At 51.0% G+C, this 13,803-nt stretch overlaps 3 protein-coding genes across 4 annotated transcripts; 1 reads left to right on the top strand and 2 right to left on the bottom strand.

The window, feature by feature from the left end:
• Positions 1 to 531: 531 nt before the first annotated feature.
• b3gnt9 (UDP-GlcNAc:betaGal beta-1,3-N-acetylglucosaminyltransferase 9) lies at positions 532 to 3,349 on the bottom strand. 2 transcript variants are annotated; one of them, XM_047034264.1, is made up of 3 exons: positions 3,201 to 3,349; positions 2,953 to 3,043; positions 532 to 2,127 (listed from the first exon to the last, which is right to left on the bottom strand). In XM_047034264.1, the coding sequence occupies exon 3, from the start codon at positions 2,005 to 2,007 to the stop codon at positions 601 to 603; it is 1,407 nt and encodes a 468-aa protein (XP_046890220.1). In that variant the 5' UTR covers positions 2,008 to 2,127; positions 2,953 to 3,043; positions 3,201 to 3,349; the 3' UTR covers positions 532 to 600. The 2 variants fall into 2 exon arrangements, with proteins under 2 accessions (XP_046890220.1, XP_046890219.1); XM_047034263.1 differs by lacking the exons at positions 2,953 to 3,043; positions 3,201 to 3,349 and adding an exon at positions 2,669 to 2,864.
• Positions 3,350 to 3,573: 224 nt separating this feature from the next.
• On the bottom strand, positions 3,574 to 11,479 carry bbs2 (Bardet-Biedl syndrome 2). Its single transcript, XM_047034817.1, has 17 exons — positions 11,371 to 11,479; positions 10,654 to 10,782; positions 10,272 to 10,499; positions 9,904 to 10,029; positions 9,554 to 9,694; positions 8,849 to 8,953; positions 8,501 to 8,587; positions 8,153 to 8,288; positions 7,920 to 8,059; positions 7,687 to 7,825; positions 7,396 to 7,567; positions 6,874 to 7,006; positions 6,349 to 6,468; positions 6,112 to 6,249; positions 5,301 to 5,413; positions 4,685 to 4,833; positions 3,574 to 4,499 (listed from the first exon to the last, which is right to left on the bottom strand). The coding sequence occupies exons 2-17, from the start codon at positions 10,768 to 10,770 to the stop codon at positions 4,393 to 4,395; spliced, it is 2,151 nt and encodes a 716-aa protein (XP_046890773.1). The 5' UTR covers positions 10,771 to 10,782; positions 11,371 to 11,479; the 3' UTR covers positions 3,574 to 4,392.
• Positions 11,480 to 12,578: 1,099 nt separating this feature from the next.
• mt2 (metallothionein 2) lies at positions 12,579 to 13,226 on the top strand. The gene is made up of 3 exons (XM_047034010.1): positions 12,579 to 12,690; positions 12,793 to 12,861; positions 13,024 to 13,226. The coding sequence occupies exons 1-3, from the start codon at positions 12,666 to 12,668 to the stop codon at positions 13,113 to 13,115; spliced, it is 186 nt and encodes a 61-aa protein (XP_046889966.1). The 5' UTR covers positions 12,579 to 12,665; the 3' UTR covers positions 13,116 to 13,226.
• Positions 13,227 to 13,803: the final 577 nt, after the last annotated feature.

The following is a 13,803-nucleotide window of genomic DNA, read 5'->3' as shown; positions in this document are numbered from 1 at the left end:
TGACTAAGCCCCTCCATGCTGTACCTGGTTCACAGTACCAAATATTCCACCTCAACGTTCCCTTTCAGTATTCCCGTCTCAAGCCATTTTAAATCCCAAACGTCTTTCACAGCATTGAATCCCTTGTAGTATTGCGTACTCTCACACCATCATTCCCCCCCCTTCCTCCCTGGGCCTCGCCCCCCTTCCTGCCTGGGCCTCGCCCCCCTCCCTCCCTGGGCCTCGCCCCCCTTCCTCCCTGGGCCTCGCCCCCCTTCCTCCCTGGGCCTCGCCCCCCTTTTACCCTAGGCCTCGCCCCCCTCCCTCCCTGGGCCTCGCCCCCCTTTTACCCTAGGCCTCGCCCCCCTCCCGCCCTGGGCCTCGCCCCCCTCCCTCCCTGGGCCTCGCCCCCTTTCCTCCCTGGGCCTCGCCCCCCTTCCTGCCTGGGCCTCGCCCCCCTCCCTCCCTGGGCCTCGCCCCCCTCCCTCCCTGGGCCTCGCCCCCCTCCCTCCCTGGGCCTCGCCCCCCTCCCTCCCTGGGCCTCGTCCCCCATCCTCCCTGGACCTCGTCCCCCATCCTCTCTGCCTCTCACCTCCCGGGCCAGCCTCCCCTAGCGGGGCCTCAATGCTTTACAAATACCTTGTAGTTGTCCCATCGTACCCCATAATCCTGCTCCTCGTGGTCCTCTGGCTTCCGGGAGCCCCCAGCCATGGGTGAACCCTTCCTCCTCCACTGGAAGGGCCAGGGTGTAGGGGCCAGGCGCGAGTGGCAGGTGAGTTTCGGATCGTGGAGGAGGCTCCACATCAGCCAGATCTGCGGCACCGTCAGGCTGTGCACCACCATCAGCTCCCGGTAGAAGCAGGGGTCGAACACCTGCAGGTGGGGCGCGGCGGAGGGCCGCACAATCCCAAAGGTCCGGAAGCCCTCGTGGCGCGTGGGCTTGAGGCCGATCCTCTGCAGGCACATGCCCAGGAACACGTCGTCGATGGGGAACAGCTCCACCTGCTGGCAGGCGGAGGAGAGGCGGCAGGCCGTGAAGCCAGACATGACAAAGCCTCCGCCCCCAGCATAGGATGGGTACATGGACCCTCCGTACATGAACTCGGGCACAAAGTACTTGCTGCTTCGCCGGCGTATCGGCCGGGCGTTGAATATGATGTCGCCGACAAACAGGTCGGTGTCCGACCTCTGACCTTTCAGCATCTCCAGGATGTTCTCCACGTTGACGTACACGTCGGCGTCGCCTTTGAAGATGAAGCGCACGCCGGGACAGGAAGTGTTGACCCACTGCAGGAAGTGGGTCTCCTTGAGGGTGAGGTTGAAGAAGGTGTCCTGGAAGTCCCACAGCAGGATGTCTCGGAAGGTTTGGCTCTCGTAGGCCAGCAGCCGGTCCCAGAGAGGCAGGGCACTCTGGTTTCTGGGGACGCCCAGGAGGAACACAGTCCGGACGGTCACCCCGTCCCCCAGAAGCCCCTCCTGACCCCACGTCCGACGCACCACCTGCCTCTTGTCGAAGTCGACTGCCACGGACTTGACGGCAATGAGCAGGTCGGGGGTGCTGCCTCCCTGGACGGAGCACTTCTCCGGCTGGTCGATGAGGAGCTGGAAGCTCCTGTGGTCCTTCTCTCTCAGGTAGGCCTGGAAGTCAAAGGGAGGCCTGGTGGGCAAAGCAGCAGCCGAAGGCTTGGTTGGCGCCCCCTTTTTGCCCTTCCACTTCCCCGGAGACTTGGCCTTGGACTGGACTTTGGGTTTGGCCTGTTTGGGCTTGGACGCGGCCTGGGGCTTGTTTCTGGTCTGGGCGTCAGGCTGGCAGCGCGGGGGGGCGTCTGAGGGTTTGGAGGGGGGCCGTGCGCCCCCTTGAGGGTCCGACGGTGCTCCCAGCAGGGCTCTGGAGCTGGGGGAGGACAGCTGGAGGCTCCACTCCCAGGAGGGGCTGAGGCCCTGGTGGGCATAGAGCAGCGCACAAAGCACCACCAGCAGCAGCAGGGTGCATAGCACATCCCCCTTGACGTGGACCCTCCTCATCATGACCTGGGTTACGGATCAGTGTCCTTCTGGACTGCAGGTGGACTTCCTGTCTGTCTGCCTATCTATAGGTCTGTTTGAGGGGTTCCTCCCCTCCGCCCATCCTTATGGGGCTCTTCACTCCTGGAACAGGAAGAACATCAATTAGCGTGGGGAAGACAGCTGATTAGGCGTGTACAAAAAGTATACACTCTGCAGTTTCAATTTCCTTGTTTTACTGAAAATCCTGCCATTTGCTCTTTGAGTGAAATGCTGTTTTTGACATACCTTCTGTTTATAATAGTTCGTCATTAAAGAAACATTACTGTTTTATTGTTCAAGTAAAAGGCAGAAGGTCCAACTGTTTCATAGAAGAAAATGTACACGAGACAGTTATTTTCCTAGACACACCCCCTCGCATTGATAGCAGAATAGAAAGGTTTTCTGAAATTCTCTGTCTAAAAGTGTGTTCCCCTTTGGTATGTCGATGCTAACTGTTCCATTCGACCCTGCAGAGAAAACTCAAATTCCCCTTAATGATTCCAATTGTATATGAACTGTAAAAAGGGGGCGTGTCGGGCATTATGTAAGGTACATAGGATTACTTGCTGCTCCCCTATAGTGTAGCCTACAGTATGGGACATAGTGTTCCAGTCAAACATATCATATGCATGTTGTTGATTACCTTCCTCCAATAATCGATCCTTCCATGGATGACAAGCACCCTATTTCTTCATCCAAACTAAATCATTCGTAGCTCCCCAAACAGTCCCAGCAGTTAAAGAACAAAACTTTGAATTCACTACAGATCCAGTTTCTTTCTTCTTTTTACTTCATGCGTAATCCATGAGTAATTGGCACTCGGCAGTATTTTAAGTATATTCTTGACCTGACGACAGACCACGGAATTACATTTTGTGCAGCCGTTTAAGTTGTTGTCAATGTAAAAAAAAAATTTGTGCCACTTACCAAGAGCGAGAAACGTTGTCAAAGAAGACAGTCATGGATGCTGCCAATCCCGCACATCTGGTTTCTTTACCAAAACTGCAGTCAGCTCTGGCTTCCAAGCACAAACAAAACTGAGATAAGCTTATGTAGTTATTGAATAAGTACCCTGGACATTCTTATGTCTCAGATGTCTGCACGAAACTAGAGTCACTTGCGAGTTATTGAGAGTTTGAAAGGAACGTGCATGATTGGCAAAGCGCACCACTTACAGAGCTACTTTCCTTCTGCCCACGTGACGCAATGGGAGTCTGCTGGAGCCAGAGCCGGGAGCCAGATGCCAGCGCAGCAACTGGAGACGCAGAGGGAATCTAAAGAGGGGGAGGAGATGGAGGCAATAACAGAAGGACAAGATGGGAGAAAACTGAAAAAACCGAGAAGAACAGTCCAGACTCTGGACAGACTTATATAAGTCCTTTGATGGAAGAGACATGTTACAGATCAGCCCCTATAGCCCCCAGCCTTATAGGACATGGCAGCAATTATAGCTCTGGTCTCACTTAAAACGATTTGTACCAGGAAAAGGGGCATTTAACATAAGCTGGATAAAGTCTGTATATGTACATGATGAAAGACACAAACCAGTAAAACACACAAATGAATTTATTTTTGAAAATTACATTATTCTCGGCACACACACACAAATTCACTATGTACAATCTACAAAAGTAAACAAATCTCAGCCTTTGCTGGTCCCTGTTAACGTTCATATAGCGCAGTTACCTTTGGCTACACACACACACACACACGTATGGCTACCCCAGCTGGAGAGTGGCTGTGACGCCCCCCCCCCCCCCCCCCCCCCCCCCCCGTCCTCTACGCAGCACGCCAGCCTCTCACAAGGACACAGGAGAGGTCTGTTCAGAAGGGAAACTCCTCAGAGTTCAGATATGCATGTGTTGCGAGGACCAGGAATGAGCTAATGGCGATGCCAGTTTTTTCCTCGCTTGTCCTTCCTGTGTTTTACAGCCTTGCTCTCCCCCCCTCGACCAGGTGTCTCTTGTTAAGGTCTGGTGCCATCGCTCATTACACAGAGCCCCTAAAAGGTCACTGAAAACCTTACATTCTAACTGCTATGTGGATTTGAAACGACCTACCCCTGTCCACACACACACACACACACACACACATGACCCCATTTGGATTTGCGAGGGGAAAAAAAAGGCTATAAGGTTGGAAAAAGAATGTTTTGAAAGTGGGTGTAAACTTTCTATAGGCTTTGTACAGGACGGCGGGGTCACGCTGAGGGGAGCCACCTCGCCCCTATACAACCGGTTCTATCTTCAGACGTGAGTGTGTGTGTGTACAGCTGTCCCCGCTACGAGAACGCGATCCCCTCCCTGTGATGTCGTCTCCCTCCGTGGCCGTGGCCGCCCCTCCTGACCACCAGGTGGTGCTGTGTCCTCAGGAGGAGGAGGCGCCCGCTCTCATGATCTTGAAGAGGGCGTTGACGTTGTTGTTCTTGATGGCGTCGCGGCAGGCGGCGACCACCTGGTTCTTAGGCTTCCCCACTGGGAGAGGGAGGAGGGAGGGGGCCAACAGGGAGGGAAGGAAGGAGAAGGGAGAGTATTCCAGATTACTGCACGGATGTGTGTGTGTTTACTGATGAAACGGATGCTTTGAAGACCAACACTTCTCCCACTTCCCTATATATCCACACATAAACAAGCGCGTGCGCGCGCACACACACACACACCTCGGAGGCGTCCTGCCCTCTGGATGGCCTGGTTGACGGCTTTGAGTCGAGCCAGCAGGGCGTTATGGTTGTTGGAGCGGATCTTGTACTCGTTGACCAGGTCTCTGTTCAGGTCGTACAGCTCGATGTAGCGCTTCTTCATGGTCTTCCTGGAACGCCCAGAGAGAGAGGGAAACACAGGTCAACCCCCTCACTCGGACACCACCTCACACACACACACACACACACACACCTCACACACTCTTGTAATTATTTTGTTCTTTAAATCCATGCTTTTTGCGTCAAACCCCAGGAAGGCTAGCTGTTGTTACGGCATCAGCTTATTGGGATCCTAAATAGACAACAAAACAACACACACACACACGAGTCCCATATTCTGTCACACAACTTCTAACAAGACTGTGAAGGTGAAAGGTCGTAGGTCTCTGTTCTGGGGTCCAGGGAGGATGGTCTCAGGGTGGGGGTCGGGGGTCGGGGGTTAGGTCTCTGGTCTGGGGTCCAGGGAGGATGGTCTCAGGGTGGGGGTCGGGGGTTAGGTCTCTGGTCTGGGGTCCAGGGAGGATGGTCTCAGGGTGGGGGTCGGGGGTTGGGTCTCTGGTCTGCCAGCACCACTCACATGTCTCCCATCAGACGAGCGTCCTCCGCCTGCACCAGCATGTTCCTGATGTGGTTGGAGTGGTCGGCCATGGCCGCCGTCAGCTTCTGGTGCACCGAGTGGAACTCATCCACCTGGGACACCCCGGCAGGGGAACGCAGTGGACCAGCGGGCGGAGCAGACAGTTATCAAAAACAAACTAATGAGGTGTCCCAAACAGAGACTAAAACCCTACACCGTGTCCTTGAGATATTTGAGATAAGGCGCTCACCTCACCCTCATGCTTTTAAGTTGTTGTTTGTGTTGGCATTTTTTTATGCTTATTAGACATTTTAAGTGATGTGTGACAGGAAAGGCAGGTGGAGAGAGGTACACAGAGGTAGAGAGAGAGACAGAGAGGTAGAGAGAGACAGAGGTAGAGAGAGAGAGGTAGAGAGGTAGAGACAGAGAGAGACACAGAGAGAGAGAGGTAGAGAGAGAGAGAGGTAGAGAGAGAGAGAGAGAGAGAGACTGGTAGAGAGAGAGAGAGAGACAGAGAGAGAGAGAGAGAGAGAGGTAGAGAGAGAGAGAGATGCAGCAGAGGGCCAAGGCTGGATTCAAACCCAGGCCGCTGGGATTGAGGCCTCAGCCTGCAGGGTACGTCCACTCATCCAGTCAGCTACCGCGGCCCTCCCCAACCTCACATTTGAAGCCAGAGGACTGAGGTAGTGGGGTAACCAAGGCAACAACACTTTCTCCTCCTCTGAGCAGTGATTCAGAGATCGTTGTGAAGCTGAGGAAGGCTATAGTAGGTTTCTCCACAGTTTGGCCACCAGGTGGGGCTCCTACCTACCTCAGTTAGGGTGCTCCTCAGCTCCTCAAAGTAGACAGGGAAGTCGGCCTCGGCCTGCAGGTCCTCGATGGCCAGGAACGAGGCCAGGGATTGGACCAGGTCTCCCGCTAGGTCGATGTCGTCCGTGCTCAGAGTCATCTGGTTTGGACATCAGAGCAGGTGGTCACATGACCTGGAGTCGAGATGTTGTCGTCCTTCGCCGTGCCTGGTGGTGTGGTCAGGGGCACCGTGACCTACCTGTCCAGAAGACGCCATGCTGACGGTCAGCAGCCCTCCTCCCCTCAGGGAGCAGAAGGTCACCTCGGGACTGTCCGTGCCCTCGGGCAGGAGGAAGTTCTGGTTGAGCCACATCACCACCTTGAGGAGGACATCCAGAACGCACACACACACAATGACACGCCCAGGGTTTACCGGAGCAATTTGGTGACCTACCGAGAGGCAGACAGATGGTACCATGGGCTAAGGCCGTACCGCGGTGCCGGGTTCGATTCCAGCCCAGGCCATTTGCTGCGTTATTTCTCTCCCGTTTTTCCTGGCTATCTTAAAGTGTCTCTATCCTAGACAACAAAACAGGGTAACAGTAAGGCTCCCTCCCTCCCTCCCTCCCAAAGGTTACGGTACAGGTACGGCTCTATCCAATAAAGCAGAAAACTGCTGAACATTTTACGGCTGTATCCAATAAAGCAGAAAACTGCTGAACATTTTACAATAGATCAAAATACAAATAAAACCCAAGACACAGCAATGTTTGTTCGAGCGTACTCTCTGAGGTCTGTCGTTGATGCTGAAGTGGACTCTGCCAGAGGGCGGGGCAGCGGAGGTGAGGTCACTGGTGAGGTCATACATGGAGAAGCGAGGAAGCTGCCGTGTGATTTCAAACACGTGGAACTGGGTGCTGCAGGGGAGAGACCGTGTCAGTGGGGTTCCTCAGATGGAGACACACTTGAGTACTAGCAGTAGATAGTAGGGAGTCAGATGGCTGAGCGGTTAGGGAATCGGGCTAGTAATCAGAAGGTCGCTGGTTCAATTCCCGGCTGTGTCAAATGACGTTGTGTCCTTGGGCAAGGCACTTCACCCTACTTGCCTCGGGGGGAATGTCCCTGTACTTACTGTAAATCGCTCTGGATAAGAGCGTCTTCTAAATGCCTAAATGTAACTGTAGATGGAGACACCAAATGGCTAGCCTGGTCTACTCCCCCTCTTGAGGAAGTGCAGTTGACAGGAAGGAGGAGACAACCAGGCTGTTTTCACTGACGCTGCTCACCTCGGGTGAGTCAAACCCACCTGTTCTTCCCTCCAACGAAGGCCTTGATGTGAAGGTCGACGGGGATGTCTTTGGGGGGGACGATCGGAACCCTGACGCAGCCAGACAGGTGCTGGGCGCTGGGGTGGACCACGTGGCTCTCGCCCTCAAAGATGCCCTCGGCAAATATCAGCACTGCCCGGATGATGGTCTCTGGAAGGGTCGCGGGAGCATGTTAGATCAGGGCGGGAACTGTCACCAAGATCATGTGTACACACACACACACACACACAATTGCACTGTGATATGATTTCATATGTGTGTCATGTTACCATTAGGTGTAGAGATGCTGAGCTCTATGTGAGCCTTCTGGGCCTCCGTAGCCGGTCTGACTGACAGGGCGGTCTGCAGCTGGGTGTTGGCTGGAATCACACCCGTCTGGTTGTCCCCCTCCGACGAGCCTGCAACAGCCTGCAACCCTCCCGCCACTTAGAACCAGGGGTGGTCATTCATTTCTCTTAACCTCTGTATGTATTTACATACGCATGTGTGTGTGTGTACGTACCTTGGCATTTTCATCGTAGTTGCGAAGCTCCAACAGAAGGTTTTGTCTTCGCTGGCTCAGCTCTCTGATCAGGTCCTGTTCCACGCTGGAGTCCATCAGGTTGCCCATCAGCTCCTTACTGGCCGGTAGGTAGCCCCGTACTGGAGACGCACAACAGCAAACAACAGCAGGTTGAAGTTGAGGTGAGTCGGCTGGTTCAAGGTTGAAAGCAAAACATACTGGCGTACACACACCTTCTCCTTCCACAGAGGTGCATATGAGCTGGATCTGTCCGTCCATGCGGTAGTCGCCCTCCACCACCCCCGCCACCGCCGCCGAGAAGTTGTCCTTGAAGATGACCTCTCCTGTCCGGTCGCTGCGAGCGTCGATCTGAAACAGGCCAGGGGTCAGGGAGAGTTTGACGAGAAATACCAAGACTGGGAGGGGTGAGGGGAACCCTGCCCTTGTTGAGTGGATGGATGTTCCACTTGTCAGTGTCGTTTTTTGTTCTGTGCTGTCGGGTGAAAGCGTTCGTTCAACACTTCATAGGAGAGCGGGGGGGGGGGGGGGGGGGGGGGGGTTGAGGGTGGAGGAGGTGCTACCTTGCCATTGGACCAGCCTGTGATGAGCTCCACCACCCCGTCTGCGTTCAGGTCGAAAGCGTGGATGCTCATCGCGTGGTTCTTAGACTGGAAGGAGGAGGAGAAGGAGGTGGAGGTTGCTCGGGTGATAAACACAGAATACTGATTAAAAGACTGATAAACAAGTCAGTCGAAAAACCTAACAGAAGAATACGCGTACGCAGTACAGTAATATCCCTTTGCCTTTCACACTGACTTCACCAACAGATACACACATTTAACATTTAGCAGCAGATTGTATACATCGGTACAGTACATTGGGGAGACTGGACTACAGTGACTGTGCTATAGAGCCTCTAACTGCAGTACCTTTATCCTCCAGTAGCGGGCGGTGCGGTCGTAGACCCCTACCGTACCGTTAGCCAGCGCATAGCCAAACCTGCTGCCGTGCATGTGACACAGGGATGTCACTGTCTGGGGGTGGAGGAGGAGGGAGGGAGGGAGGGGAGAGGCTGGTCACTACATATTCACCCCATCAAAACACCATGTGATAGCAAGGCCTACAAAGACGACTTCTTTACAATCTCCTCTTGAAAGTGCATCTTTGTTCAAAAGAAGGCTACATATAATTCTGAAGTGTATACTTGTGCTTCATGATCCTATGCAAGACACAGATGGTTGAGGACAGCAGGTTTAGGGACAGTGGACAGCAGGGACGTGCACAGGAATTTTGAAGGGCAGTTACTCTGGCCTGAAAAAAAGGGCACCTTGGGGAGGTGACAAGTGCCCTCGCACGCCAGAACAACATACAACCCATAGGGGGCATACCCCCTCCCCCTTGTGACTTCCACTCTCGTTGCCCATAGGCTTATCGATTGGAAGTGAATAAGGCTCCTTTATGAAATGTTTCGCGATTTTTTTAATCTAGGTCTACATGAAATTCTGCAGCTGTTTAAATTCACTATAATTTATTTATTTTCCTCGGGGGGGCACTTTGACTTGAGGAGGGCAAACGGGCAGTTGCCCGGGCAACTTTAGCCATAGCGTGTACACGTTCTGTGGGTTCAGGAGTACCTCGTTCTCCGCCATCTCCGACACCAGCTCGTCCTCCCGAAACACTCGGATGTCGAAGTCCTCAGAGCCGACGAGCAGCTCGTTCTTCCCGTCGCCGGTGAAGTCACACAGCACCAGCGACCTCACGTTGTCCCCCGTCACCTGCACGCCGGGCCACGGACACACGGGCCGTCACCGGGCGGAATCACATTTGAAACAGGCGCCAATGGCGAGCGCTTTACAATTGCTTTGGGGAAGAATGACATTTGTTGAGACGTGTAGAAACGATAGAACTGTCCAGGTGTGACGTCCGCATTTCAATCGGATTGCATTTGACACCGGGTTTGGGAGTAAAACAACAGGGTTTGTACCGTCCAGAACTGGTCGTTTCCCTCGTAGTCGAAACCCTGCAGGGCACAGTTCCCCCCGATAATGGCCAACGGTGACCTGATGTCTCCCAGCTTCCCCAGAACAATGGCATTGGCCCCGTCGGTCACCTTCACAGGAACCAGAGAGGAAGAGGGGGGTTAGAGAGCTCTGAGAAGGATTCCTTCCCATTTCAGAGGACACGCAAACCCAGCATGTCCCACCTTGACTGGGATGTAAACACTAGCGGCCTGAGGACTTGAACTAACAGAGAACAAGAGAGAATATACCTTTGCTGTAACCCGAAGACACCATGAGTATAGCTAGCTTCCGCTCAACAGGTCAAAGGTCGACCCTAGATTCGTTTCCTCACCTCCCTATAGAAGATGTCTGCATTGTCGTGGACATCGTAGGCCAGCAGGTTGGTCTGGGATCCAACTAACAGCGTGTCTCCCGTGGTGCTGGGTCCTAGTGTCCCCGAGGTCAGACAGCTGACCGCCTGGTTGATGTTCAGAAGGGAGATGTCCGAGTCCTGGGTGCTCTGACTCAGCCTGTGGGCCGCCTGCCGCTGGCCCCGTGTGTGGGGGTTATGGATGAACACCTGGAAAGACCAGAGGAAGAGAGTCTCGACTTGACAAGACAGAAACGTCATCTTTCCTGTTGGGGAATACATCTGTAATACAGTAAGTGTGTGTGATTGTGTCACATCGAGCCTTTGGTACAAGACAGGGTCCAGGGCCTAGTAGTAACTGTACCTTCCCGGCCTGTGTAGCAGCAGTTAGACAGGGGTGAACTCCGTCGAACTTCCCCATGGTAACCATGCGGGGGTTAATCTTGTGGTTCAGCTTCAGGGTGAATATGGGGACCAGCATGATGGCACTACCCTATAGAGAAAACACACATTGCACACATATCATGAGTGTGTCTGTGTAATATAACTTCATGTAAATAAATAGTCAAAAGTGATCTCGAACTGCTATGCACGGTGTGCTGAATCCATAGTAAATCAACGCAAAGCAAGCTAGGTCTTTAGCCAACTGCGCTAATGTCTTAACCAGCTTAGATTAGCTCCTCTCTCACCCGCTGTTGCTGGGAGTCCCGTTACCTAGCAACCCAGGAGGGTTTGTCAGAGATTTTCCTCCCTGGCTAGCGTTAGCTAATCCCTGTCGTTTGCTCTCCTTGCTCATTGACTCCCTTACCCCTTATACAAAAAAAACAATACAAAGATATATAGCTAACAAGCGAAAGTACGTTTTTATCTTTACAGTACACACTGCCCAAACATCAAACGACACAACAAAAAACTGACAGACTATAACAGCATTGCTACAGAAGAGCTAGCTACTGTAATTTAGTAGGCTAACCCGGATGGTTTCGTGATCTCTAAAAAGTACTTATTTTGGTAGCGCATTTCAGTATACACTGTGCATAAATCTCTAGTTATCTCATGCTAGTAGGAGTTATTATCTTACCAATGTCTTCGCTCTTAAACAGCCTTTGGGTTTTATCAGGACAGCTAACTAAACTAGGCAACAAGGGACAGCACGGGCATCGCGTGCACAACTTCTGCACGCAGGTGACGTCAACTGTTCCCAGTGCGGGAGAATTTACCACTTTTGTAGGGGCCACACAGTGTATTGTAATGATACAATAAACGTAAATATCCGTGTTTCATCAGTTTACAATTAGCATTTCATTATCTACAGTAGATACAGTTTTACTCGGATATCCCAAATATTAAAAAGGAGTTTGTTAAGCTTGTTAAGGACAAACAGCCAGCCTATAAATAGTACACATGAGGGTTAGTGAAAACTATGACAGGACAGTATTAACGTAACATTCCAGTGTTTTGAAGATTCTGGTTTAAAAGTTATTGTCTATTCATGAATCATCGTGACACTGCTCTTTTTCCACGCGCTCTGGAAAAATACTAAATCTCTGAGGTGGCTAAAATGTGGAGTGCAAAATGTATTGCATCAAAAGGTTTGCTCCCGATGGTTGACCCCTGTTGTGTTTCCCTGCTCCGAGTGCAGAGGGAGAGGGCACACAAGAAGCTATTCATTTTCCAGTGACAATACAAAGAGTGAGACTTGTTTTTGTGTGTCGTGCGCAAAGTAAACATTGCATTATCTCTCTACGCTGGTTGTGAGGAATAGCCTGATTTGTACTTTGATTTGTAAACAATATCTAAAAACGCAATAAAATATAAAGAAAATGTAAGTTAACGTAACAGAATAATAAATTCTGCATTTTGGAGTGCGAATTAACCCTGCTTTCGTTTCTACAGCCTATAATTTGATGGGTAGCATATTGCCAATAGGATATTGTCTAGGCTACAGAATATATCGAGACACATATAATCAGATATTAAAGTCTTAGTCTGTTTTGAAGTATTTGTAAACAGAAAATGTAGGTCATGTAGCCGACGTACTGTTTGCTACCCAGTTTATAGATTAACATTCTAGGCCGTGTGGAAGCGTAATTAGAATTCAATTGTCAGTAGTCACGAGGACATGTTAGCCTTATGTAACACATATGATAACAATAAATCCATCACGTCCTTAATGGGAATTTTTCTTTCGGGGTTACGGACAGTGTGCAAGCTCCTTTAATGAATTGCGGAAATGCGTGACTCGGTTTTTGCACTCGGTCCGTAAAACCCATCCGCTATAAAAACGCCATTTGTAGAGCAAATGTTTACACTTGACCGTCTCACAACGAAGACATCACAGCCTTCCACTCCGGAGAAACCGAACTAAACTGAAAAATGGATCCATGTGAATGCTCCAAGAGTAAGATTTTACTACTAGCATGTCATTTCAGCAGACGTGTCTTTAATCTCGTGTTAAGGTTTGTTTTCGTCTGTTAAATTGTATTTGTTATTTTCTTCATAGCTGGAACATGCAACTGCGGTGGTAACTGTAGCTGCACTAACTGTGCCTGCACATCTTGCAAGAAGACCAGTAAGTAACATTTGTATTAAACATGTTTTTTGAAAAATAAAGTAAATGGCGGACCTTTCAGTAAGACTACAGATTGTGGGTCAATTCTAGACATGAGTCACAGGTGTTGCTAATCGCTATATAATCAACGGTCCTTTGCGTTCTTCCCTTCTCCTAATGCAGGCTGCTGCTCCTGCTGTCCAGCCGGGTGCAGCAAGTGCGCCTCTGGGTGCGTGTGCAAAGGGAAGACCTGCGACAAGACCTGCTGCCAGTGATGAGGGACGCCATGTGGCAATGTGTAGAACTGCAGGCAATCTGTTAATGAGATGCACTAATTTTTGTACTTGTTACTTAAAAAATGTAATAAATTGCAACTAGAAGACAAACTATTTGAGTAATTAATGCAGGTATGGGGAGCGGGGCATCTTGTTCTCATGGTGGGTTAACTTGGATTGGATTAACTCAAATACCGAGGCAGTCAAAATATTTTCACTTCCAAGTCAGACGAAATCAAATGCATCACCCTACTTGAAAGTAATCTTCCTAGCTTTTGAAGTTCCTTGAATTAGTAAGAAAAAAATTAGCTCTGGGTTATCATTTACATGTTTTTATTTTATACATAAGTGGGGACAGGTTGGACTAAGTACCCGTTTATTAGGGTTAGAAATTGTATGTGTAGGATTGATTAGAGCAGTGGTTCTCAACTCTGTCCTCGGGGACCCCCTGTCCTGCGTGTTTTAGATATTTCCCTGCTCCAACACACCTGATTCAAATAAAAGGGTAGTTATCTAGCTCTGTAGAAGCCTGGTAACGAACATGCATTTGAATCAGGTGTGTTGGAGCAGGGAAACATCTAAAACAAGCAGGACAGGGGGTCACTGAGGACAGGATTGAGAACCACTGGATTAGAGCTACGTGCATTAGATTACAACTCACGATTCTGTACAATTTAAGTAACCGGAA

This window comes from Hypomesus transpacificus, chromosome 14 (genome assembly GCF_021917145.1).
Source record: "Hypomesus transpacificus isolate Combined female chromosome 14, fHypTra1, whole genome shotgun sequence".
Lineage (NCBI taxonomy): Eukaryota > Metazoa > Chordata > Actinopteri > Osmeriformes > Osmeridae > Hypomesus > Hypomesus transpacificus.
This window is presented reverse-complemented; position numbering and strand designations above follow the sequence as displayed.

Bases quoted from the DNA above. Each gene is read 5' to 3' on its own strand.
- bbs2 (XM_047034817.1), bottom strand. From the start codon at position 10,770: ATGCTGGTCCCCATATTCACCCTGAAGCTGAACCACAAGATTAACCCC. The intron at 10,500-10,653 runs GTACAGTTACTA...TGGTCTTTCCAG, and splicing joins CTGCTACACAGGCCGGGAAG to GTGTTCATCCATAACCCCCA. The intron at 8,060-8,152 runs GTGTGTGTACGC...GTGCGTCTCCAG, and splicing joins CACCTCTGTGGAAGGAGAAG to TACGGGGCTACCTACCGGCC.
- b3gnt9 (XM_047034264.1), bottom strand. From the start codon at position 2,007: ATGATGAGGAGGGTCCACGTCAAGGGGGATGTGCTATGCACCCTGCTG.
- mt2 (XM_047034010.1), top strand. From the start codon at position 12,666: ATGGATCCATGTGAATGCTCCAAGA. The intron at 12,691-12,792 runs GTAAGATTTTAC...TTTTCTTCATAG, and splicing joins TCCATGTGAATGCTCCAAGA to CTGGAACATGCAACTGCGGT. The intron at 12,862-13,023 runs GTAAGTAACATT...CTCCTAATGCAG, and splicing joins CACATCTTGCAAGAAGACCA to GCTGCTGCTCCTGCTGTCCA.